Raw genomic sequence first — 26714 nt, 5'->3', positions numbered from 1 at the left:
CCTATTCAAAAGCATTTGCTTCTATGTCCGAAAAGCGCCCTGGACGGTTATTACTGGTACCCACGATCCGGGCGCCCAGAGTCGGAGAGGGAGTGCGTATTGTTGGGAATGTGCCAAGCTCCGTCTGGAGCTGCACACGTGAGCATCACGGAGAGAAGAGACGGGCTCCCCTGGCGGCTAAACCGGATCTGTTCAACTAAATCAGCCAGCATCACTCAACCATTTCAGACAATGTTTCTCCTTGAAATACTGAAGTAGCCTACAAAATGTTTCTTGTTTTGCTGGAGGTTTATCTCTGTTGAGAACCTAGAGGGCATTTGTTGTGCAACTTTCCAACAACATGATTCACTGCAACTAGACGTTTTGGTTCAGCGTGGTGGCATGTTGTATAAGGACTACTGTACACATCAATGGATATGGCCTGGACTGCAGGACCACAACGTGTGAAGCGCTCGAGTTCATGGAGGCAAGCACTCATTGTCTTTTTGTGAAAAACTTTTTGGGCCCATGCTTTCAGCAATTCCAAACACACCAGCATACTAGTCTATAGGCTATTGATTAATTTACCATTTTACCGCCACATTCAGTGGACAGGAGTTAAAGTAACTGTCCAGGTTTCCAGATTTCTATGAAATATTACCTAGAATTAATTACAATATGAGTGAAATAGTTTCCTTCTAAAAAAACTGTAATTAAGTATGTTCATCTTTTTTGTTTTGGAATGGTTTGGGGGTACCCCAATAACAGAATGGTGTGGCCATATGCAGTTGATAAAAATTATTTACGCTAGTAATCCACTGATTGACCAGATCATCCTCCTCGGGAGTATGACATCATACTCTGTGAGAAAAAAGCAAGCATTAGTTGTGGCTGCTTTGGATGATGTATTGATGTCTCTTATCTTCTTGCCCTTCGTGTAGTCTATGCCCAATAATGTTTGTACCATGTATCGTGCTGCGACCATGTTGTCTTGCTACCATGGTGTGTTGTCATGTGTTGCTACCTTGCTCAGTTGTTGTCTTAGGTCTCTCTTGTCATGCTACCACTAGAGTGAAAGCACCGCCAGCATTCAAAAGTGACCAAAACATCATCAAGGAAGCATAGGAACTGAGAAGTGGACTGTGGTCCCCACCTGCAGAACCACTCCTTTATTGGGAGTGTCTTGCGAATTGTCTATAATTTCCACCTGTTGTCTATTCCATTTGCACAACAGCATGTGAAATTTGTCAATCAGTGTTGCTTTCTAAGTGGACAGTTTGATTTCACAGAAGTGTGATTGATTTGGAGTTACATTGTGTTGTTTAAGTGTTCCCTTTATTTTTTTGAGCAGTGTGTATATATATATATAAATATAAATACTTTTGAAAAATCCCAACCCCCTGTCCCCGCAGGAGGCATTTTGCATTTTGAGAGGCCCTCATTGTAAATAAGAATTTGTTCTTAACGTAAGTGGCCTAATTAAATAAAAGTTAAATAAAATAAAACAAAAAGAGTCTGTTTGAGATACAAGTGAGGTGGGGATTTTGATGTGTTTTTCCCCTCTAATTTATGCTTTGGCCACAAACACGAGTATAGAATAAGTAAACAAAATTATGTGGGAATGAGTTAACCTCTTGAAACTAGGGGGCACTATTTTTATTTTTGGGCAAAATAACGTTCCCAAAGTAAACCGCCTATTTCTCAGGACCAGATGCTGGAATATGCAGATAATTGACAGCTTAGGATATAAAACACTCTAAAGTTTCCAAAACTGTCAAAATATTGTCTGTGAGTATAACAGAACTGATATTGCAGGTGAAACCCTGAGGAAAATCCAATCAGGAAGTGCCTCTTATTTTGAAACCGTTGTGTTCCTATGCACCCCTATTGGCCATTGAAAGGGATATCAACTAGATTCCTTTTTCTACGTATTCCCCAAGGTGTCTACAGCATTTTGACATAGTTCCACACCTTTATGTTGAAGAATGAGTGTAAACGACTACATTGCGCAAGTGGCCAGCTGAGGGCTCTCAGAGTGATTCTTGCGTAAAAGACAGAGGTAGTCATTTTTCCTCTCGCTCCTACTGAAAAGCCAATTGTCACGGTTGATATATTATCTAATAGATATTTGAAAAACACCTTGAGGATTGATTCTAAAAAACGTTTGCCATGTTTCTGTCGTGACCGCTATTTCCGGTGGATTTCTCAACATAATGTGACCAACAAAAGGAGGTATTTGGGGTATAAAAATCATCTTTAAGGAACAAAAGGAACATTTGCTGTCTAACTGGGAGTCTCGTCAGTGAAAACATCCGAAGATCATCAAAGGTAAACGATTCATTTGATTGCTTTTCTGATTTTCGTGACGCTAGGCTATCGATAAACTTACATAAACGCTTGTCTTGCTTTGGCTGTAAAGCATCATTTCAAAATCTGAGATGACAGGGTGATTAACAAAAGGCTAAGCTGTGTTTCACTATATTTCACTTGTGATTTTATGAATATTTTCTAGTAATTATTTTTGATCGTTGCCCTATGCTGATTAGTGTAGTTGATGACAATTCTCCCAGATCCGGGATGGGTAGTTCAGGATATTAACTTTTGAAAGTGAGATTTCACCTCCCGAGTGGCGCAATGGTCTAAGGCATTGCGCCTTAGACCATTGCATCGCAGTGCCACTAGAGGTCCTGCTTTGAGTCCAGGCTCTGTCGCAGCTGGCCGCGACCGGGAAACCCATGGTGCTGCATGCAATTGGCCCAGCGTTGTCCGGGTTAGGGGAGGGTTTGGCTGGCTTCCGGGTTAAGTGGGCATTGTGTTAAGAAGCTGTGTGGCTTGGCTAGGTTGTGACCGTCACCTCTCCCGAGTCTGTACGGGAGTTTCAGCGATGGACAAGACAAGACTGTAACTACGAATTGGATACCATGAAATTGAGGAGAAAAAAAAGGTTACAAAAAAATATATAAAACAAATACAGTGAGATTTCACTGGACAGTTACTTTTGTTATCTAAGTAACTGGGTCTATCATGTCATACCCAGACAAGTATAATACATGTAATCACCGTAGCTTTTACACACAGCTCATTGGCACCCCCTGGGGAAAATGGTAGCAACAACAAAAACTATTTAGGCTATAGCAAAATATGATGTGTCATTCAATATAAAAATAAACAGAAGAACATAACAGTAAATAAACAATTTACTCCAATTTAGGTTTGAGCAGTCCTGGATAAATTCAATTGGAGTGTGTGATAATAGCTACATAAAGTAAAGTAGCATAAAGTTGAATTTTACAGGGACAGTGCACATTCATCAACATTACTGTAAAAGTGCCAGTTTAAGCCAACTGCAGAACGATTGCCTTGGGATAAGGGTTGTTAATAACCAATTGAAGCATGTTTGGTGAATTTTAGATCTCACTCGGAGGTTGGTGTTATTTGCTGTAATGACATCATTGATAATTGACTAATTAATTATTCCTCTAACGTGAGCTAATGTGATTAGCATAATGTAAGTAACAAAAAAAAAATCCCAGGACATAGACATGTCTTATATGGGCAGAAAGCTTAAATTCTTGTTAATCGAGCTGCACTGTCCAATTTACAGTAGCTGGTACAGTGAAACAATACCATGCTATTGTTTGAGGAGAGTGCACAACAAAAAATTATCACGGCAACTGGTTTGATACATTCACCTCTGAAGGTAAATAATGTACTTACATTCAGTAATATTGCTCTGATTTGTCATCCTGACGGTCCCAGAGATAAGATGTAGCATAGTTGTGTTTGATAAAATAAATTTTTATATTAAAATGTAGGAACTGGGTTCTACAGTTTGTTTGAACAGCTGCTGTGTCTGCTACTCACCTTTGTACGACCACTATGACACCAGCACTAGATTCTTTCCACCGTAGCTGCTTCCTGACACCATGTAGCAGTGTATTCCACTGTATAAATTTGCTTCCCTGTGAATATCCATTTCAGGGACATTGAAAACCCCTTTTGAAGCTTTGGCTGTGAGAAAGGTATGCCGGGGGGGGGGGGTGTCTGTTGCGCTCTGCTCACACAAAGGGATGAAGTTAGAGAGCAGGTGTTGATGTGGGTGGATTTTCCCCAAGCAAACACTGGTTCCTCACAGCATGGATGATGCATACGGTACAAATCCAGGATTCAGGAAATCAGACTAAAGCTGAGATCAAAAAGTCCCCTGCCAACCGCATTACAGCACACATCAACATCACTCCAGGCACAAGTCTTATTCATCTTGTTAATCATTTTGATCAGTGTGCCCTTGACTTAAGAGCCATTGGGCTATATACTGAGCACACAAAACATTAAGAACACCTGCTCTTTCCAATACATAGACGGGCCAGGTAAAAGCTATGATTCCTCTATTGACGTCCCTTGTTAAATCCACTTCAGTCAGCGTAGAAGAAACGGAGGATACGGGTTAAAGAAGGAGTTTTCAGCCTTAAGACAATTGAGACATGGATTGTGTATGTATGCTATTCAGACAGTGAATGGGCAGGATAGAAAATGAAAGTGCCTTTGAAAGGGGTATGGTAGTAGGTGCCAGGCACACGGGTTTGAGCTGCTGGGTTTTTCATGCTCAACAGTTTCCTGTGTGTATCAAGAATGGTCCACCAACAAAAGAACTTCCTGCCAACTTGACACAACTGTGGGAAGCATTCGAGTCAACATTGGCCAGAATCCCTGCGGAACGCTTTCGGCACCTTGTAGAGTCCATGCCCCAAAGATGCGAGACTGTTCTGAGGGCAAAAGGTAGGGTGGGAAACTCAATATCTCGATATTAGCAAGGTGTTCCTAATGTTTGATATATTTTGTGCATATTGCCTGCCTGATTAAGTCCTGTATAGCAAATCAAACTCTCACAATTACATAAATCAAAAGAATGCATCCGGTAATTAGGTTCTTGGCTGTCTCAACCAATGTTTTATCTGTTAATTGCAGTGTTTCCCCTCTATTCATTTAGCAGCAGGCATTTTATTTTGCTGCCATTTTATTTTTAAATGGTACATTTTTTTTTAGAATAAACTTAAAATCAGATATATAGTACAGTATGTACACAAGATAATGGAGCTATATATAAAATTTTAACAAGATCTTTGAGAACTAACAACGGCCAAATAAAAACTACAGTCGGGGAGAATCTAAAATTCCCATTGATTTTGTTATGTTTGAGTCACTCAGAAAGCATTAGAACACAAAATAGCGATGGCATAATGTGTAGAACTGCAGGACACAAGGTTGAAAACAGTCAAATGTTCTCCCCACCCTGATAAAATGTGTAGAACTGCAGGACACAAGGTTGAAAACAGTCAAATGTTCTCCCCACCCTGATAAAATGTGTAGAATTGCAGTGAAAAAGCTTTAAAAGGAACTGCGCAGTGAAAATCCAACTTGCAATAGTTCATGTTCTGTTAACTCATACGTAAATAATGTTGTTGACCCTGTGCTATATTTGTATGTGTCGGCCAAAGCAGAAGTTGGAGAATTTTGTTACCAAAATTCCAAGAACAACAAGCCTGGCCACTAACATCATTTGCCTAATAACCAAACATGATCAAGTAATAGATTAGAAACCAAAACCTGCATGCACCCCACAGGGGCTCGATAGCGTTCATAACACATTGCACTGATACACCACCCGATGGAGCCCTAGAGCTACATGGACAATAGAACGTCACTACTAGTTCCCAGTGAACTATATCCATTTCAGCCACATTACCTCAGGCCATGAAGCCCATCATAAAACAAATCGGTCACCCACAGTGGAGCTCCATTGAGAGTGATACGAATGTGCTTTTAGAACCCATCAGGTGCCAGTGAAATTCAAAGATAATTAAGAACTATCAGTAGGCATTGAACACAGAAATAGTCATTCTATGGTTTTGACATGACATCATTCCACCCTGAGGCGGCCCTGGGTTGAAAGTGCCTACTGTAATGATATCCAATTAAAAACGTAATATATATTCTTTTTGCTGCAATTAAGCAGATGCAAACCTTCACATCTGTCCCTATAAAGGCTACTTAAGAAATAGTGTGATATGATGTAGAGCAGTGGTTCCCAAACTTTTTACAGTCCCGTACCCCTTCAAACATTCAACCTCCAGCTGTACCCCCTCTAGCACCAGGGTCAGCACACTATCAATTTTTTTTTGTTGGCGTCATTGTAATCATCCTGCCACACACACTTTACGATACATTTAGAATGAGTGTGAATTTGTCACAACCCGGTTCGTGGGAATTGACAAAAAGCTCTTATAGGAGGACCAAGGCACAAATAATAATCATTCATTGTGCTCTTTATTTAGCCATCTTACATATAAAACCTGATTTGTTCCTATAAAATTCAGGAATAACTCACCACAGCTTAATGAGAATGGTGTGCTAGAAACGATGCACATAACTCTGCAATGTTGGGTTGTATTGGAGTCTCAATCTAAAATAATTTTCCACACAGTCTGTGCCTGTATTTCTTTTTTTTGTGCTAGTGAGGGCCAAGAATCCACTCTCACATAGGTATGTGGTTGCAAAGGGCATCTGTGTCTTAACAGCTTGCCAAGGCAGGATACTCTGAACGCAGCCCTATCCTGTCTCCTAGAGATTAACGTACTATGGTGAGAAAAGTGCAAGTCAATCCCAGAACAACAGCAAAGGACCTTGTGAAGATGCTGGAGGAAACAGGTACAAAAGTATCTATATCCACAGTAAAACGAGTCCTGTATTTATTTTTTATTTTTCACCTTTATTTAACCAGGTAGGCTAGTTGAGAACAAGTTCTCATTTGCAACTGCGACCTGGCCAAGATAAAGCATAGCAATTTGACACATACAACAACACAGACATGGAATAAATAAAACATAGTCAATAATACAGTAGAACAAAAGAAAATAAAAAGTCTATATACAGTGAGTGCAAATGAGGTAAGATAAGGGAGTTAAGGCAATAAATAGGCCATGGTGGCGAAGTAATTACAATATAGCAATTAAACACTGGAATGGTAGATTCCATGATTCATGGAATTTCCATGATTCAAATTAATCCATGCTTTTGTTACTTCTAGGTTCGACTACTGCAATGCTTTACTTTCCGGCTACCCGGATAAAGCACTAAGTAAACTTCAGTTAGAGCTAAATACGGCTGATAGAATCCTGACTAGAACCCAAAAATTTGATAATATTACTCCAGTGCTAGCCTCCCTACACTGGCTTCCTGTTAAGGCAAGGGCTGATTTTTAAGGTTTTACTGCTAACTTACAAAGCATTACATGGGCTTGCTCCTACTTATCTTTCTGATTTGGTCCTGCCGTACATACCTACACGTACGCTACAGTCACAAAACGCAGGCCTCCTAATTGTCCCTACAATTTCTAAGCAAACAGTTGGCGGCAGGGCTTTCTCCTATAGAGCTCCATTTTTATGGAATGGTCTGCCTACCCATGTGAGAGACGCAAACTCGGTCTCAACCTTTAAGTCTTTACTGAAGACTCATCTCTTCAGTGGGTCATATGATTGAGTGTAGTCTGGCCCAGGAGTGTGAAGGTGAACGGAAAGGCTCTGGAGCAATGAACTGCTGTTGCTGTCTCTGCCTGGCCAGTTCCCTTCTCTCCATTGGGATTCTCTGCCTCTAACCCTATTACAGGGGCTGAGTCACTGGCTTACTGGTGCACTTTCATCCAGTCCCTAGGAGGTGTGCGTCACTTGAGTGGGTTGAGTCACTGACGTGATCTTCCTGTCTGGGTTGGCGCCCCCCTTGGGTTGGGCCGTGGCGGAGATCTTTGTGGGCTATACTCGGCCTGGTCTCAGGATGGTAAATTGGTGGTTGAAGATATCCCTCTAGTGGTGTGGGGCTGTGCTTTGGCAAAGTGGGTGGGGTTATATCCTTCCTGTTTGGCCCTGTCCGGGGGTATCATCGGATGGGGCCACAGTGTCTCCTGACCCTGTCCTGTCTCAGCCTCCAGTATTTATGCTGCAGTAGTGTGTCGGGGGGCTAGGGTCAGTCTGTTATATCTGGAGTACGTCTCCTGTCTTATCCGGTATCCTGTCTGAATTTAAGTATGCTCTCTCTAATTCTCTCTTTCTTTCTCTCTCTCGGAGGACCTGAGCCCTAGGACCATGATGACTCCTTACTGTCCCCAGTCCACCTGGCCGTGCTGCTGCTCCAGCTTCAACTGTTCTGCCTGTGGCTATGGAACCCTGACCTGTTCACCGGACGTACTACCTGACCCAGACCTGCTGTTTTCAACTCTTCATAGACAGCAGGAGTGATCGAGATACTCTTAGTGATCGGCTATGAAAAGCCAACTGACATTTACTCCTGAGGTGCTGACTTGTGGCACCCTCGACAACTACTGTGATTATTATTATTTGACCATGCTGGTCATTTATGAATATTTGAACTTCTTGGCCATGTTATGTTATAATCTATACCCGGCACAGCCAGAAGAGGACTGGCCACCCCTCATCATTTGAGAAACCAAGGCTGTTGAGTCTGCCGATAAGAATGTGGGGATTGACAGAGTCGAAAGCCTTGGCCAGGTCGATGAATAAGGCTGCACAGTAATGTCTCTTATTGATGACGGTTATGATGTCATTTAGGACCTTGAGTGTGGCTGAGGTGCACCCATGACCAGCTCTGAAACCAGATTGCATAGCGGAGAAGGTACAGTGGGATTCGAAATGGTCGGTAATCTGTTTGTTAACTTGGCTTTCGAAGACCTTAGAAAGACAGGGTAGGATAGATCTAGGTCTGTAGCAGTTTGGGTCTAGAGTGTCACCCCCTTTGACGAGAGGGGTGTGACCGCAGCAGCTCTCCAATCTTTGGGAATCTCAGATGATATGAAAGAGAGGTTGAACAGGCTAGTAATAGGAGTTGCAACAATTTCGGCAGATAATTTTAGAAAGAGAGGGTCCATATTGTATAGCCCAGCTGAATTGTAGGGGTCCAGATTTTGCAGCTCTTTCAGAACATCAGCTATCTGGATTTGGGTAAAGGAGAAATTGTGGGAGCTTTGGCGGGTTGCTGTGGAGGGTGCCGGGCAGTTGACCGGGGTAGGGGTAGCCAGGTGGAAAGCATGGCCAGCCGTAGAGAAATGCTTATTGAAATTCTCAATTATAGTGGATTTATCGGTGGTGACAATGTTTCCTAGCCTCAGAGCAGTGGGCAGCTGGGAGGAGGTGCTTTTATTCTCCACGGACTTTACAGTGTCCCAGAACCTTTTTGAGTTAGTACTACAGGATGCAAATTTCTATTTGAAAAAGCTAGCCTTAACTTTCCAAACTGGCTGTGTATATTTGTTCCTAACTTCCCTGAAAAGTTGCATATCATGGGGGCTATTCGATGCTAATGCAGAACGCCACAGGATGTTTTTGTGCTGGTCAAGGGCAGACAGGTCTGAAGTGAACCAAGGACTATATCTATTCCTCGTTCATTTTAAGATGGTGAGGAAGGCACTTTTTTAAGGAATAGGTATCATCTAATGACGGGATGCGGTCAATGTCATTCCAGGATACCACGGCCAGGTCAATTAGAAAGGCCTGCTCGCATAAGTGTTGTAAGGAGTGTTTGACAGTGATGAGTGGAGGCCGTTTGACCGCTGACCCATTACGGATGCGGGCAATGAGGCAGAGATCACTGAAATCTTGATTGAAAACAGCAGAGGTGTCTTTGGAGGGTGAGTTAGTTAGGATGGCATCTATGAGGGTGTCTGTGTTTACAGATTTGGAGTTGTACCTGGTAGGTTCATTGATAATTTGTGTGAGATTAAGGGCATCAAACTGGGATTGTAGGATGGCCGGGGTGTTAAGCATGTCCCAGTTTAGGTCACCTAGTAGCACGGGCTTAGAAGATAGATGGGGGGCAATCAATTCACATATGGTATTGAGGGCACAGCTGGGGGCAGAGGGAGGTCTATAGCAAGTGGCAACAGTGAGACTTGTTTCTGGAAAGGTGAATTTTTAGAAGTAGAAGCTCAAATTGTTTGGGTACAGACTTGGATAGTAATACAGAACTCTGCAGGCTATCTTTGCAGTAGATAGCAACACAGCCCCCTTTAGCAGATCTATCTTGACGGAAAATGCTATAGTTAGCGATGGAGATGTCAAGGGTTTTGGTGGTTTTCCTAAACCAGGATTCAGACACGACTAAGACATCCAGGTTGGCAGAGTGTGAAAGCAGTGAGTAAAACAAACTTAGGGAGTAGACTTCTAATGTTAACATGTATGAAACCAAGGCTTTTACGTTTACAGAAGTCAACAAATGAGAGCACCTGGGGAGTGGGAGTGGAGTTCGGCACTGCACGACCTAGATTAACCTCCACATCACCAGAGGAACAGAGGAGAAGTAGGATAAGAGTACGGCTAAATGCTATACGAGCTGGCCGTCTAGCACGTTCAGAACAGAGAGTAAAAGGAGCAGGTTTCTAGGCACGATAGCATAGATTCAAGGCATAGTGTACAGACAAGGGTAAGGTAGGATGTGAGTACATTGGAGGTAAACCTAGGTATTGAGTAATGATGAGAGAGATATAGTCTCTAGAGACGTTTAAACCAGGTGATGTCATCGCATATGTAGAAGGTGGAACAACATGGTTGGTTAAGGCATATTGAGCAGGGCTAGAGGCTCTACAGTGAAATAAGACAGTAATCACTAACCAGGACAGTAATGGACGAGGCATATTGATATTAGAGAGAGGCATGCATAGCCAAGTGAACATATGGGTCCAGTGAGTGGTTGTGCTGACTGGGAATACGGCAATTCAGACAGTTAGCAGGCCAATGCTAACAAGCTAACAGTTAGTAGGCCGGGGCTAAACAAGCTTACAGTTAGCAGACCGGGTTAGCATGCAAAGCAGTTAGCAGACCGGGGCAGGCAAGCAAGCAGTTAGCAGGGGCTACCAAGTTAGCCTTTGGGTGACATCGCGATGGGGTTAAGTCTGTTTCTGCCTCTTCGTGCGGTGACACCGATAGACCAGTCATGGAATTAGTAGGGTTCCAAGTAGCTCTAGGTAGCCGGCCTAGCAGGTTAGCAGAATGGGCCTTAAGTGGGCGTCGCGCCTTAGGGGCCTGTTGGAATCCTCGGGCTGATTATGTCGGTATTCCAGTCGCAGAGGATCGGCTGAGTTCCGTGCCCCGTACCGGCAGTAGAAGAGGTCTGGATATTGTAGCCCAGGAGTGAGCCGGGAGACGGTTCTAGCATGGGCTAGCCCCAGGTTAGTTGGTGCTAGCTCCGAGACGGAAACGTTAGCCAGGAGTAGTCAACCCTGGTTGAGGTATTCCAGTTCTGAGGTAAATATAAATACTTTAGGGGTAAAAACATATAAATCCACACCACATTGGGTGAGGCGTGTTGCAGGTGAGTATTTTGAAGTTGAGGTTTAGGAAAAATATTAAAAAGAACGTGAAGAAAAATAGATATACACATGGGACGAGACAAGACGTCTGACTGCTACGCCATCTTGGATTCTGAAAGGACACTCAGCAAGGAAGAAGCCACTGCTCCAAAACTGCCATAAAAAAGCCAGACTACGGTTTGCAACTGCACATGGGGACAAAGGTCGTACTTTTTGGAGAAATGTCCTCTGGTCTGATGAAACAAAAATAGAACTGTTTGGCCATAATGACCATTGTTATGTTTGGAGGAAAAAGGGGGATGCTTGCAAGCCGAAAAATACCATCCGAACCGTGAATCACGGGGGTGGCAGCATCATGTTGTGGGGGTGCTTTGCTGCAGGAGGGACTGGTGCACTTCACAAAATAGATGGACTCATGAGGAAGGAAAATTATGTGGATGTATTGAAGCAACAGCTCAAGACATTAGTCAGGAAGTTAAAGCTTGGTCGCAAATGAGTCTTCCAAAAATGGACAATGGCCCCAAGCATACATCCAAAGTTGTGAGAAAATGGCTTAAGAAAAACAAAGTCAAGATATTGGAGTGGCCATCAAAGCCCTGTCCTCAATCCAAAATAGAATTTGTGGTCAGAACTGAAAAACCATGTGCGTGCAAGGAGGCCTACAAACCTGACTCAGTTACACCAGCTCTGCCAGGAGGAATGGGACACAATTCACCCAACTTATTGTGGGAAGCTCGTGGAAGGCTACCCAAAACGTTTGACCCAAGTCAAACAATTTAAAGGCAATGCTAACAAATACTAATTGAGTGCATGTAAACTTCTGACCCAATGAGAATGTGATGAAAGAAATAAAAGCTGAAATAAATCACTCTCTCTACTATTATTCTGACATTCTTAAAATATAGTGGTGATCTTAACTAACCTAAAACGGAATTTTTACTGGGATTAAATGTCAGGAATTGTTAAACTGAGATTAAATGTACTTGGCTAAGGTGTATGTAAACTTCCGACTTCAACTGTAAGTGAACCCCACATCAATGTAATTCTCATATTTGCGCCTCTTCGATGGTCCAACGTCCCTGTCGGTTTTTCGGTGCATTCCCGGGTAAGCGGGCAGTAGCTCTTCAGCTGTATCAGATTCACAACTGTCAGTATCCATGCTAGCGGGGCAAGCAACAAATGTAGAATTACTGATGCTAGCATTGGATGTGCTCGTGGAAGCAGAACAACTTGTGCCATCGACAGGTGTAGGTGTAGTACTGCTGGTAGTAGCAGTATTAACAGTAGAGCTGGTATGTGTCTCTATGGACGCAGGCCTTACTTTAAAAAAAAACATTTATCAATTTTCGAGCAAACGGAATGAGAAGCAGCTACGTTAGTCACCAAAATGTATAGCCCCGTTGGAAAATCTAAATGGACTGTTTGAAAATGTGAATCACATTTTATTTGGCGCAGCCCCGACTGTATTGCGTGTACCCCCAGTTGGGGAATAGCTGATGTAGATTATTCAACTCTTACCCTATGAGGCCCGGAGCCTGCTGGTTTTCTGTTCTACCAGATAATGAATTGCACACACACCTGGTCTCAGGTCTAAACCAGTCCCCGATTAGAGGGGAACTCTAATGCAGTGGAATTGAGTTTGAGGGATGTAGACAATGAAAATGCCATGGTTAAATTCAAATTGACAATACAAATCATTTTCACATAATTTATTTCTAAGAAGGGGAAAACAGAGTTTACACATACACTCAATAAAGTATAAAACATAAAATGTTGGTACAAAGGAGGAAATATGACAAAGGGAATGGTCAGAGACACTCAAAGCCAGATACATTTCAGCCAATATAATTTGTTTTATTAATTTGGAGGTACACAACTGTATACCAATATTCACAAATAACTATTTGGCATATAGATTATATTTTGGTTGGTTGAGTGCTATTTGTCTCTAGGCGAGGCGTGAGGGTGTGTATGTGGGTTAGTGCCTCTGGTACCAGTGTGGCAGATCTGGTAGCAGGCCCGTCTCTGGCCGTTCTCCTCCACTGTGTAGGCACTGAGACACAGGTCCATCCAGGGCCTCTCCGCTGGGCACAGGAAGGGAAAGGGCACAGACAGACATGAATACACCACACAAACATGCACGCACACACACCAAATTGACATCCTTAAATACATATTTTAGCCTAGTCTGCTCAGGAGGACATGTGAAAACTAATTGCTGTCCAGTTACTTGCTCAATTGCTGCAGTGCATTCACGCTCTGAGGGGCCATCTGCCTGGAAGCTCATCCAGCCTCATTGCTCACTAATGGGAAACCTCTACGCGCTGTTTGTCAATGCTTCATTAGAGCCCACTGTTGATGTGGGGTTAAAATCTCTGCCCTTGAAATATTGACAAAAACATTCTCACTTCACAGGTCTATTTATGTGATAGTGATACATCCGTGGACAGTGCTGGAAGCATTGTCCAATAAGTCACTGTAGCTCAGTTGGTAGAGCATGGCGCTTTCAATGCCAGGGTAGTGGGTTCAATTCCCAGACTACCCATATGTAAAAAGTATGCATGCATGACTAAGTCGGTGGGATAAAAGCGTCGGCTAAATGTCATATTATTATTATTATAATATATAATTACCCGTACTACTCCCTGGTGGGCAGAGTCTGTCCATGGTTTCCTGGACCCGGTCTTGTGCCTCCTGGTCAGCTGCTGCGTCCTCAGCTGACACGTGGAAGAAGGATTCCTGCCATAGGGTTAATGGCATTACCAGTTAGACAACAAGAATACAACACACATAGAGCCCAAATACCCATGCAGACCTATGGGCACCAAGTTGAAAAATATTTCAACGTGTTGTGTGTGTCTTGTCTCTTCATATGGATGCCCTCACGTACTGCATCTCTCCAGAGCAGGGCCTCCAGGAAGCCGGTGCCATCCTGCAGCTCAAGCTTCATCAGTAGGCCATACTGCAGCAGCTGCACCCCGAGAGCTGGGCGAGGGAAGAGAGCCGAGAGGAGAGCCATAACATTAAAACTACATGATTTAAGAGAGAGACCTGAGCAGAGGCAGGAGCGGACGCTAGGCGTAACTTTACAACCTAAGGAGGGAAGCCATAACATACAACTGAGGATTGGTGGAGTAAAGAAACACAGCAGACGTAACATTAAAAGTGCCGGTGGAGAGGAGACATAAGATCAAAACAACTGAGGGTTCAGGAAAGGGGGAGGAGCCGAGTAACAAGAGGGAGAGAGAAGACAATACAGTCCAACTAGAAGAGGCTGGTGGGAGGAGCTATAGGAGAACTCACTGTAAAGACGAATGGAATAAATGGAATGGTATCAAACACAACAAACATACGGAAACCATGTTTGACTCTGTTCTATTCATTCCATTCCAGCAATTACAATGAGCCCTTTCTCCTAGAGCTCCTCCCACCAGCCTCCCCTAGCTGAGGGCATGGTGCAGAGAGAAGATCAATAATAGCCAGTACATTTAAAAGAAAAGAGAGGGATGAAGGTAGTCCTAACATGATCAAAACGAATGCTGTGACCATAGTATTAACAAACCGAGACGTTACAGACACAACAGAGCAGTGAAATGGAAAACCCAGCCGAGTCAGAATATCCACGAGGCAGTTACATTTTTAAAAAAACATCAAGAACATAAACCCAGGTCACAAAGGTCACCGTGAGAGACCTGTCTCTGTGTATTGTAGCTCATGTTCCGCAAAGACCAGGTCACAAGTGTTCAAGTCACTCAAGTCCTTAAACTTGTACTTTTATTGCATGGAAAATAATGGTCTAACTGGTCTAATAACATCTTCCTACCACTGCAAAATGTTTTGCTGAGGTTTTGCCTGTGAACACGACCCAGGTAAGAGGTTAATGTGATCAAGAGGTGAATAGGGAGAAATGACGATGGGGTCAGATCCACATTAAATCGCCACCACCTAAAAGGTGTGCACAGTGAGAAAGAGATCACCATACCGTCTGCCACACTTTTCTCATCCCAAACCTCTACTCCTTCTCCCAATGATTCTCCCACTTTTAGTTGGGAGCACTGTTTGCATCTGAAAAACAAAGGCATAAAAACCCACTTCACATTTGAGTGTATTCAAGTACACTGATGGACAAAATGTGGCCTGTGTCAGATGTGTCTAAGACAGTCACTTTCAAGATAGGTACAGACCCATAGTATCTTTTCGTGCCCCGGAAGAGGAAGGGAGCCGAGAGATCCAGCGGGGTCATGGTTCCTTGTGGTGATGTCACTGGGACAATGTTACTGTAAGCGGATGCTATCCGACACGTCTCCTCCAAGGTAGCTCCTACGGGAAAGCAGACAAAATAATGGATAACAGTTTAGCCTTTGGTGTAAAACGTAGAATCAAACTGTCATAGCATAGCTTTTAGAAGGTAAATGTGAAATGCATCACTAAAAGAGACACACATCACTGTTTCTCAGTAGAAATAGATTGCATTTATATAGCGTTTCTTTACTAGGTTTCAAGTCTGTACGGTTGTGGCCATGAGAGGAAGAGAGATGCAGATAACACTGTGTCTCCATAGTAACAAGGCAGTTGTGTGGTTCGCACCCATAAGGAAGATCAGCTCCTTTGCCTTGCCCTTTCCCATTAGCTGACTGGACATCAGAAGGGTCAGGGTCCGGGTGGGGGATTCAGAAGGAGGCTCTCTCGGGAGAGGCAGAACCAGAGTCCAGTAACCATTATTACATGGTCCAACGTCCTTCTGGGCTTCTGAGAACAAGCCCCCCACTGTGACATCATCAGGGACGTCCCGTCTGAAAGGTACAGGGCAGTTTCTCAATCGTTTCTCAATCTATTCCTGACTGATTAGTGCCGTCTGGAATCCCTGGACATCCCTACCCTAAACCCTAACCTTGTCCTTAACATTTAAAAATGTTTAAACATTAACTTCAAATGGAGTAAGGATGTCACAAGGATCCCAGATAGCCAGGACAATATCTGATTGACACCCAGAGAGTGCACACACCTGTTTCAACTAATCAAAGGCTTGGTGATTAGTTGATCAGGTGTGTTAGTGCTGGACTAGATAATTGTGCACACCCTGGGGTCCCCAATGGATTGAGAGAGACATGTGCGAGTATGTATATGAAGAAGCATGGATAACCTATGACCTCACAATTGGAGCTATGTAGCTAATACAATCAAGTAGATGTTGTGTCTTGCGTGTTTGTGTTTGGTTGTCAGTGTATAGCAGTAACTCACATGGTTTTACACTTGTGACAGAAGAGTTTCAGGGACTGGTAGAGTCTCTGAGGCTGGTAAGACTTGAGCTGAACCTGAACGTGGAACACCTGAGGGGGGGCTTCTGCTCTTCACTTCAGCCAGACTCACCTGTTCCACAGTGTGGTCACACGTCCTCTCTACACCAATACACATACAACAAGTGTCAGAGTAGCTAGCAGATTGTAACGGGCTGATGTGATTCTCCATTAGCCGTTATGGGATAGGTACTGTTTGGCGTAGCAGAGAATTTTCCAACAGCCTTAACGATACTATCTTAGTTCTCGATTCACTCTAACATGCATCTTGTAAAATGCCCATGTCCAGTCGCAGCTGGTTCGTTTGAATGTAGAAAATAAAACAAATTCATGTTTTGCTCTATGAAGTAATCCAACAATGTGTACGCCACCATCTTTATTCCAAACCTTCTCTCACTGTGTTGGATCCCATCATGGAGCAAAACTAATTATTTATTTTAATAACAGAGCATTTTCTAAATTCAAACGAACCACTTACAACTGGACACAGACATTTTCGGAGATAAATATTTGGCCGAATCGAGAACGAAGATAATATCGTTAAGGTTGGCCAAAAATTATCGGTGCTACACGCCGTATCTATCCTGTAACGGCAAATGGAGCAGCACATTAACACGTCACAATCTGCTAGCTAGTGTCAGACAGGACTGCAACAAATCAAAGACATAGACTTCTATCACAGATGTGGATGTACATTAGTAGTGGAGGATCCCAGATTCCATTGTACTGGCTGAGGGTGTGGATTACACCTAGACTGGGAAGTGATTTTGTACTGGCTGAGGGTGTGGATTACACCTAGACTGGGAAGTGTTTTTGTACTGGCTGAGGGTGTGGATTACACCTAGACTGGGAAGTGGTTTTGTTTCTTGAGATGTGATTCAAACATTTATTTTTCTGCTCACATCCTAATATTTTACAACTATATAAGCTTATAATTTGCCCACAAGTGTAACAAAATAGCGCCATACTTCTCATTTCATACCTGTAGCAATTTCATCTGGAGCAGTACCTAAAATGATAGCAGAAACTTATGTGGTGCCATAAGTTTCCTCCAAACCACAGCCTTCCAAGCCATTATGGCTGTAAGGAATATTAACAGGAAAACAAGATATTGTTCATATAAGCATCAAAGTGAAAAATGTCAACATACCAAAAGACTCTGGTGGTGTACTCCAGACTTCAAACATGGACGAGTCATTTATGTCAGACTCGGAGAATGTCTCCAAGATCCTGAAACAATGAGAAAATAAACTTTAAAAGATTGGCACTTCAAGTGAAAGTGTCCTATCATTTAGGCCTTATGAGGTGACAACACAAATTGGCAGACAGCCCCCTCTTACTTTTTGAGGTCCAGTATATCTGGGCTGTCTTCAGGCAGCACACGTAACCCCCTGCCGTATGAGGTGCCCCCATGCAGGTGGAAACCCAGGTGTCCCATCTGATCAGACTGGACAGAGTCATTGCTTGGCAACCGACTAGCCCCAGGAACTGCGTGTAGGTTGTATATCCGAAGGTATGACCCGGGCTAGAAGGAGAAGGAGGGGTCAAAGACATGTTAGAAACGTATGCATCACTCCAACCCCTCTCAACTAAAATAGCACCTGCATATTGGAAATTGATGAGGCGAGTTACTGTTTCACGATCCTTGGATTTGAGTCATCCAATGTATCAATGCAGATTGTATTTTTTTTAATGTAGTTGCAGCCTTTGCATCAGATGGAAATCAGCACCAGACATACTGCTCCCCATAGTGGTCATTGAATCATTTCACTGTTGCTGAATAACAAGTAGCAGGATGCATCAGTTTAATTTGACACTTGCAGCCAGAAGAGGGCGGTATGGTACTAAATCTAAACCTTTCCCGTGATACGAGACAAATCAGGTTTAAGTATTTTTAACAAGTATATCTCATCAAGGGTACACACATCAGCTAAATCAACTAACAGATGAGCTTTATGGTCACAACCAGCTTCAGGGTGACAGGAACCTGACTTCACCTCTCATGCTCTATCAGTGAGAGCACATGAGTACAGGGTAGTAGAGTAATAGGGGAGCACCGTTTATCTCTACTGCTCATCAGGGGCTTTGTTCAGCTTCCGGCCACAACATGGGCTAGTACCGTGAACCTATCTAGTAACACTGGCCATGTTTAAAAGACGGCATACATTTCCTTAACATGTTCTTGTTTAGTTGTTTTGTAAAGCGACTTCACAAAGCAGGCATTCCAAATAACTTTTATGGTATTTTGAGATACTATTCTTAGAAGTATCCTCCACAGGGTGAAAAAAGCTAACAGCAGAAGAAAATTGTCCAATTCATTCTTTTTCCTCAACTGCAACATCTACAGCCCAAAGACATTCCCTTATGTGCAGACAGAGAGGCAAGCAAGGTTTGCCTGATGGTCTCCCAAAACCTTCCTTTCTGGAGCAACACTCAGTTCTGAAGATTCTATCAGTCAGGGCTGACTGGAGCACAGGGGGTTGATAATGGTGCTGGGGGGGAGGCACCAAAATTGCAGCACATTTGAAGACATTAAAAAAATGAAAAGATCAACAACATTGGGGTGTCCAATGTTTAGTATTTGAGAGTTCTGTGAGTTGGCCACAATTTTGTTTGTGTTTAAATGCCAAAGATAGAAACAGGTGTTAGAGCCACAGAGTAAATGATTAATGCTCAGAGACTGGTGAGAGAACACAGGAGGACAGTGAGTCTTCAGCAAAACGGGGTGATGCTGCATGTTTCTGGTTCAAAGCCAGCCAAGCCCAGTCCTGCTGCTAACCCCAAAGCTGTTCCTGCCTTGCTACAGCTATTACATCTACCATCCTCTGCCCAAAGTAGCCAGGTGTGGTTATAATGAGAACACATACTGAGCCAAGCGATGGGGGCTCTCTTTCTGCCAGTGACAGCTCTGGTTCCTGATATATTTCGTTGACGCATTAAGGTGACGTTTTCTATCCGCTTTAACAGTCATCGCCCAAAAATACATGTTCAAGTGCGTCTGTGTGACCAAACGTCATGATCCCACCGACTAACATTGTCTCATTCTCCGAGTGACGCAATGATTGCTCAGTAAATGATTCTCCAAATTCAGAAGATTGCTTTCGGCTTTACAGTTTCTTAACGAGTCGGGCTCAATAAACCAGACCAAACTTTAGTCGCCTGGCAGAGAAAAAAAACAACCCAATTTCACACCAGTCTTTTTATAATAGAGGGAAACTAGAACCAGAAGCTAGAAAGAAAGCCGACATTACTCAGTTACAGGATTCAGGGGTTGTGGGAAAACTCACAGGAGAGGGGAAGGGGAGTAGCACAATAAGTGTCGCTCATTGAGATTAAGCACCTCGATTAAAAGTACAATGTTTGGGGCTCTTGGCAGCCATTTTGTTAACACTTTTCTCGAAGGTAAACAAAGTCAGACAAAGTGTTCCCTAAGATACAAGATTAAAACAAATGAGGAAACTCATTGCATTGAAACAACTTCTTTTTTTAACAAGACCTGCCATAGTAATGTCATCTGACAAGTAACCTTGTGTGAGACCTGAAGACTTGTGTAGACTCCCTGAACTAATGCCTAGGCTTTAGCTCAGCAGCATAACACCATCTTGTGGTGTTGGCTAGCCATGCAAGTGTGTTCAGACAGCACAGGTGCCCTGTCTCGCTCTTGTATTTATCTCGCACTTCATGAATAACAGATGACAAGATGTGTGGCTAGCCAAGAGGCCACAGTGGTACAGTATGGGGGATGGGCCTAACTATCCGCAGACAGAAAGTCATCTCTCTGGTCAACATGCACAGTCTATGAAAGCTAAAGTGGTGGGACATTTACATAGAGGCGGCAGTTTATTCCCACTGTAGAGCAGGCCACATGTTAAAAGTTGTCCACGCACCCAGTCAAGTAACTGACACGCTTTAATGCAATCTCAGAAACCCAGGGTGAGGGAAAACACCGGTGTGAGAATGGGACTGAAATCCTCAACTTGAGACAACCTGAGTCAAGAAAGGATACAACTACTAGGAGAGTTGCATTCTGGGAGCAGACCAATGGAACTAGGTCCAGTTTTGAGTTCTACTCTTTACATTGCAATTCTAATGATGTCAATAAGACTCAAACCCCCTCATCCCCACAATGATTAATAAGGACCCTTATTCAAAACAGCAATGATAGGAATCTGGAATCCAGGTGCTTCAATGACACCGCGACCTCTCTTGGTCCAGACACCAGGGTTCACTTACAAATGGGGCTATTTATACGAACACAGACCTATGCAAAGCAGCGCTCCCAATTTGTCATTTTTCCCCCCTTAAAATAACTCTAAAAATGGCATTGGGTTAAAAATGCCTTCTCACAGAAGGCGAGCATGGCAGATCATGTTTTCACAGGCAAAGGGAGCGAGCGGAGTAATGAAGCAGAAGTGTGAACGCTATTCTTTCTCAGAATGCTCTCGCCATGCGCAATTGCTTTTTAAAGCATGAGGAGAAATGGCGTCTGACACTTCTGTACTTTACGAGGAGACTTTCAACCACAGCGTTAATCTCATTTTCACCATCATACACTGTGTTCAACAAACAGGAAGCAAGGGCAAGGGGGTGTGAGGGAGGGGGAACTGCATCCAGTAAGTGCAGGGTCAGCTGTAAATAATCACCATAGATTGTCCTCTAAGTGTCTATATGTTCACATGGAAGGTCACTAGCTATTAAGGGACTCTACTCTGCCTATTTTCTTACTAAAAGCAAATGGACATAAACAACACCTTTCCAGTTTATTTAGAATAAGTTGAATCCAAAAGTATCTATACATTTTGGGGCGGCAGCCTAGTGGTTAGAGTGTTGGACTAGTAAACGAACGGTTGCAAGTTCAAATCCCCGAGCTGACAAAGTACAAATCTGTCGTTCTGCCCCTGAACAGGCAGTTAACCCACTGTTCCTAGGCCGTCATTGAAAATAAGAATGTTCTTAACTGACTTGCCTAGTTAAATAAAGGTATAATAATAATAATACACACACACAAATAGTTGATGTCGGGAGTTTACATGCACTTTTTTCCCCCTTAACCCATTTAATCATAGTAAACAAATAATAAATAATAATAATATATGCCATTTAGCAGACGCTTTTATCCAAAGCGACTTACAGTCATGTGTGCATACATTCTACGTATGGATGGTCCCGGGGATCGAACCCACTACCCTGGCGTTACAAGCGCCATGCTCTACCAACTGAGCTACAGAAGGACCACCATTCAGTAAACATTCAGTCTTTGGTCAGTTAGGATAACCACTTTATTTTAAGAATGTGAAATGTCAAAATAATAGTAGAGAATGATTTATTTCACTTTAATGTCATTCATCAAATTCCCAGTGGGTCAGAAGTTTACATACAATTAATTAGTATTTGGTAGCATTAACTTTCAATTGTTTAACTTGGGTCAAACGTTTCAGGTGGCCTTCCACAAGCTTCCCACAATAAGTTGGGTGAATTTTGGCCCATTCCTCCAGACAGAGCTGGTATAACGGAGTCAGTTTTGTAGGCCTCCTTGTTCGCACACACTTTTTCAGTTCTGCCCACAAATTTTCTATAGGATTGAGGTCGGGGGTTTGTGATGGCCACTCCGATATCTTGACTTGTCCTTAAGCCATTTTGCCATAACTTTGGAAATATGCTTGGGGTCATTGTCCATTTGGAAGATCCATTTGCGACCAAGCTTTAACTTCCTGACTGATGTCTTGAGATGTTGCTTCAATATATCCAAATAATTTTCCTTCCTCATGAGGCCATCTATTTTGCGAAGTGCACCAGTCCCTCCTGCAGCAAAGCAGCCCCACAACATTTTTATTTGATAAATTTTTATTTCACCTTTATTTAACCAGTTAGGCTAGTTGAGAACAAGTTGTCATTTACAACTACGACCTGGACAATAAAAAAGCAAAGCAGTGCCACACAAACAACGACATAGAATAAACAAACATACAGTCATACAGTAGAAAAAGTCTATATACAGTGTGTGCTAATGAGGTAAGATAAGGGAGGTAAGGCAATAAATAGGCCATGGCGGTGAAGTAATTACAATATAGCAATTATACACTGGAGTGATAGATGTGCAAAAGATGAATGTGCAAGTAGAGATACTGGGGTGCAAAGGAGCAAGATAAATAAATAAATACAGTATGGGGATGAGGTAGTTGGATGGGCTATTGACAGATGGGCTAAGTACAGGGACAGTGATCTGTGAGCTGCTCTGACAGCTGGTGCTTAAAGTTAGTGAGGGAGATATGAGACTCCAGCTTCAATGATTTTTGAAGTTCGTTCCAGTCATTGGCAGCAGAGAAGTGGAAGGAAAGGCGGCCAAAGGAGAAATTGGGTTTGGGGATGATTCGTACTCGTCGCCAAACCCACTGTCTCCAAGTCATCTACAAGTCTTTGCTAGGTAAAGCCCCACCTTATCTCAGCTCACTGGTCACCATTGCAGCACCCACCCATAGCAAGCACTCCAGCAGGTATATTTCACTGGTCATCCCCAAAGCCAATGAAATATACCTGCTGGAGTGCTTGCTATGGGTGGGTGCTGCAATGGTGACCAGTGAGCTGAGATAAGGTGGGGCTTTACCTAGCAAAGACTTGTAGATGACTTGGAGACAGTGGGTTACGCGACGAGTACGAAGCGAGGGCCAGCCAACGAGAGCGTACAGGTCGCAGTGGTGGGCAATATGAGGCTTTGGTAACGAAACGGATGGCACTGTGATAGCCTCCAACTTAACAAACTGGATGCAGTCTATTTTGTAAATGACATCGCCAAAGTCGAGGATCGGTAGGATGGTCAGTTTTAAGAGGGTGTTTGGCAGCATGAGTGAAGGATGCTTTTTTGCGAAATAGGAAGCCGATTCCAGATTTAATTTTGGATTGGAGATGCTTAATGTGAGTCTGGAAGGAGAGTTTACCATCTAACCAGACACCTAGGTATTGTAGTTGTCCACATATTCTAAGTCAGAACGATCCAGAGTAGTGATGCGATCGGTTGAAGAGCATGCATTTCGTTTGACTTGCATTTAAGAGCAAGTAGAACCCTGTGGCACCCCTATTGAGACTGCCAGAGGTCCAGACAACAGGCCCTCCGATTTGACACACTGAACTCGGTCGGAGAAGTAGTTGGTGAACCAGGCGAGGCAGTCATTTGAGAAACCAAGGCTATCAAGTCTGCCAATAAGAATGTGGTGATTGACAGAGTCGAAAGCCTTGGCTAGGTCGATAAATACGGCTGCACAGTATTGTCTCTTATCGATGGCGGTTATGATATCGTTTAGGACCTTGAGCGTGGCTGAGGTGCACCCATGACCAGCCTGAAATGAGATTGCATAGCGGAGAAGGTTAACTTGGCTTTCGAAGACCTTAGAAAGACAGGGTAGGATAGATATAGGTCTGTAGCAGTTTGGGTCTAGATTGTCACCCCTTTTGACGAGAGGGATGACTGCGGCAGCTTTCCAATCTTTGGGAATCTCAGACGATATGAAAGAGGTTGAATAGGCTAGTAATAAGGGTTGCAAAAATTTTGGCAGATCATTTTAGAAAGAGAGGGTCCAGATTGTCTAGCCTGGCTGATTTCTAGGGGTCCAGATTTTGCAGCTCTTTCAGAACATCAGCTATCTGGATTTGGGTGAAGGAGAAATGGGGGAGGCTTGGGCGAGTTGCTGTGGGGGTAAAGGGCTGTTGACCGGGGTAGGGGTAGCCAGGTGGAAAGCATGGCCTGCCGTAGAAAAATGCTTATTGAAATTCTCAATTATAGTGGATTTATTAGTGGTGACAGTGTTTCCTAGCCCCAGTGCAGTTGGAAGGAGGTGTTCTTATTCTCCATGGACTTTAGTGTCCCAGAATTGTTTTGAGTTTATGCTACAGGATGCAAATTTCTGTTTGAAAAAGCTAGCCTTAACTTTCTTAACTGCCTGTGTATATTGGTTCCTAACTAACCTGAAACGTTGCATATCACAGGGGCTATTCGATGCCAGAGCTGGTCAAGGGCTATATCAAGGGTCAAGGGCATTCAGGTCTGGAGTGAACCAAGGGCTATATCTGTTCCTGGTTCTAATTTTTTTGAATGGGTCATGCTTATTTAAGATGGTGAGGAAGGCACTTTTAAAGAATAACCAGGCATCCTCTACTGATGGAATGAGGTCAATATCCTTCCAGGATACCCGGGCCAGGTTGATTAGAAAGGCCTGCTCGCTGAACTCTTTTAGGGAGCATTTGACACTGATAGGGGATGGTTGTTTGAGCGCAGACTCATTACGGATGCAGGCAATGAGGCAGTGATCGCTGAGATTTTGGTTGAAGACAACAGAGGTGTATTTGGAGGGCAAGATGGTCAGGATGATATCTATGAGGGTGCCTGTGTTTACGGATTTGGGGTTGTACCTGGAAGGTTCATTGTGATGCCGCCACCCGTGCTTCCCCCTTTTTCCTCCAAACATAACGATGGTCATTATGGCCAAACAGTTTTATTTTGGTTTCATCAGACCAGAGGACTTTTCTCCAAAAAGTACAATCTTTGTCCCCATGTGCAGTTGCAAACTGAAGTCTGGCATTTTTATGGCGGTTTTGGAGCAGTGGCTTCTTCCTTGCTGAGCGTCCTTTCAGGTTGTCGATATAGGACTTGTTTTATTGTGGATATAGATACTTTTGTACCCGTTTCCTCCAGCATCTTCACAAGGTCCCTTTCTGTTGTTCTGGGATTGATTTGCACTTTTCGCACCAAAGTAAGTTGATCTCTAGGAGACAGAACGCGTTTCCTTGCTGAGCGGTATGACGGCTGCGTGGTCCCATGGTTTTTATACGTGCATACTATTTTTTGTACAGATGAATGTGGTACCTTCAGGAATTTAGAAATGACTCCAAATGATGAACCAGACTTGTGGAGGTCTACAATGTTTTTTTTCTGAGGTCTTGGCTGATTTCTTCTGATTTTCCCATGATGTCAAGCAAAGAGGCACTGAGTTTGAAGGTAGGCCTTGAAATACATCCACAGGTACACCTCCAAATGACTCAAATGATGTCAATTAGCCTATCAGAAGCTTCTAAAGCAGAGGTGGGCAAACTTTTTGACTCGCGGGCCACAATGGGTTCTAAAATTTGACAGAGGGGCCGGGCCAGGAGCATTTGGAGGGAGTGTTTGGGCCGGATATACTAAAGCATTAAATGTAGTGTGTGCAAACCTCATAGCACAGTAAGAACACTACAACACTACAGTCTTTCAAATGTGAAAAATAGCCCTTATCAGTTAATAAATTTGTCTCAAGGAATATGCAAGATATGGCATTTACATACTATTTCGCAGATACTGGGAGGAGGAAATGTAAATAGATTAAAATAACATACGCACTGTTATTTATCAAGATTGCGTCTGTTTTTAATAAGTTTCAATCGAAGGTGCAAAGTTAAAGAAATCAACATTTATTGAAAAATGGAATCACTTTCAACATTCAAAACATATTATTACACAACGAAATACTCAAGCTCAATAATATCTACTTGTGTTAAACTCCGCAAAATCATGGATGGATTGTCCTGACCGCGCGCTCTACAAACTCGCCACGGACGCCCTCGCCTTCACGCGCAAACAGTACACGTGTATCGTTGCCAAGCACACAGACATAGGCTGTATTAAATATCCTACCTGCAGCTGAAAATTTAAATTTTAAATTAAGAGCGATGTGCGGCGTGTTAATTAAGCTACTGTACCGCTGCTGTGCGTAAATGCGCATTGCTCTTAATTAAAAGACGCACTTCCAAACTTTCCATATGCATTTTTTCATAACACAGCAGAAAAACTCACCATTTCAGTGGGAACAGGCTTGCTAGCCTTTGCTAATTTGAATGCCAGCAAATAACTTGCCTTGGTACTTGACTCTTGAATTGCAGTTTGTCGGTGAAAAAAGTTCTGTTGACTCTGTAAATTAGCTGCCAACCTCTGAGCAGTAGCCGCCCGTTCTTGTGTTGACTGCTTGCTAGCATAGTTTGCATGCTTCGTGGCAAAGTGACGGCTGATATTGTACTCTTTGAAAACCGCAACAGCTTCT

General features: G+C 43.2%; 1 protein-coding gene across 1 annotated transcript in view; it reads right to left on the bottom strand.

Annotated features, from left to right (window-relative positions):
- Positions 1 to 13047: 13047 nt before the first annotated feature.
- pot1 (protection of telomeres 1 homolog) overlaps positions 13048 to 26714 on the bottom strand; it is a 49979-nt gene continuing 36312 nt past the window's right edge. The window contains 11 exon segments of the mRNA XM_046352448.1: positions 13048 to 13437; positions 13987 to 14092; positions 14244 to 14338; positions 15336 to 15418; positions 15538 to 15673; positions 15941 to 16146; positions 16595 to 16677; positions 16679 to 16752; positions 17633 to 17659; positions 17801 to 17880; positions 17991 to 18175. Of these exon segments, the coding sequence (XP_046208404.1) occupies positions 13292 to 13437; positions 13987 to 14092; positions 14244 to 14338; positions 15336 to 15418; positions 15538 to 15673; positions 15941 to 16146; positions 16595 to 16677; positions 16679 to 16752; positions 17633 to 17659; positions 17801 to 17880; positions 17991 to 18175 (1221 nt within the window). The 3' untranslated portion in view covers positions 13048 to 13291.

Source organism: Oncorhynchus gorbuscha, linkage group LG06 (genome assembly GCF_021184085.1).
Source record: "Oncorhynchus gorbuscha isolate QuinsamMale2020 ecotype Even-year linkage group LG06, OgorEven_v1.0, whole genome shotgun sequence".
Classification (NCBI taxonomy): Eukaryota; Metazoa; Chordata; class Actinopteri; order Salmoniformes; family Salmonidae; genus Oncorhynchus; species Oncorhynchus gorbuscha.
The sequence above is the reverse complement of the archived record's forward strand: the minus strand, read 5'-3'. Positions and strand labels throughout refer to the sequence as shown.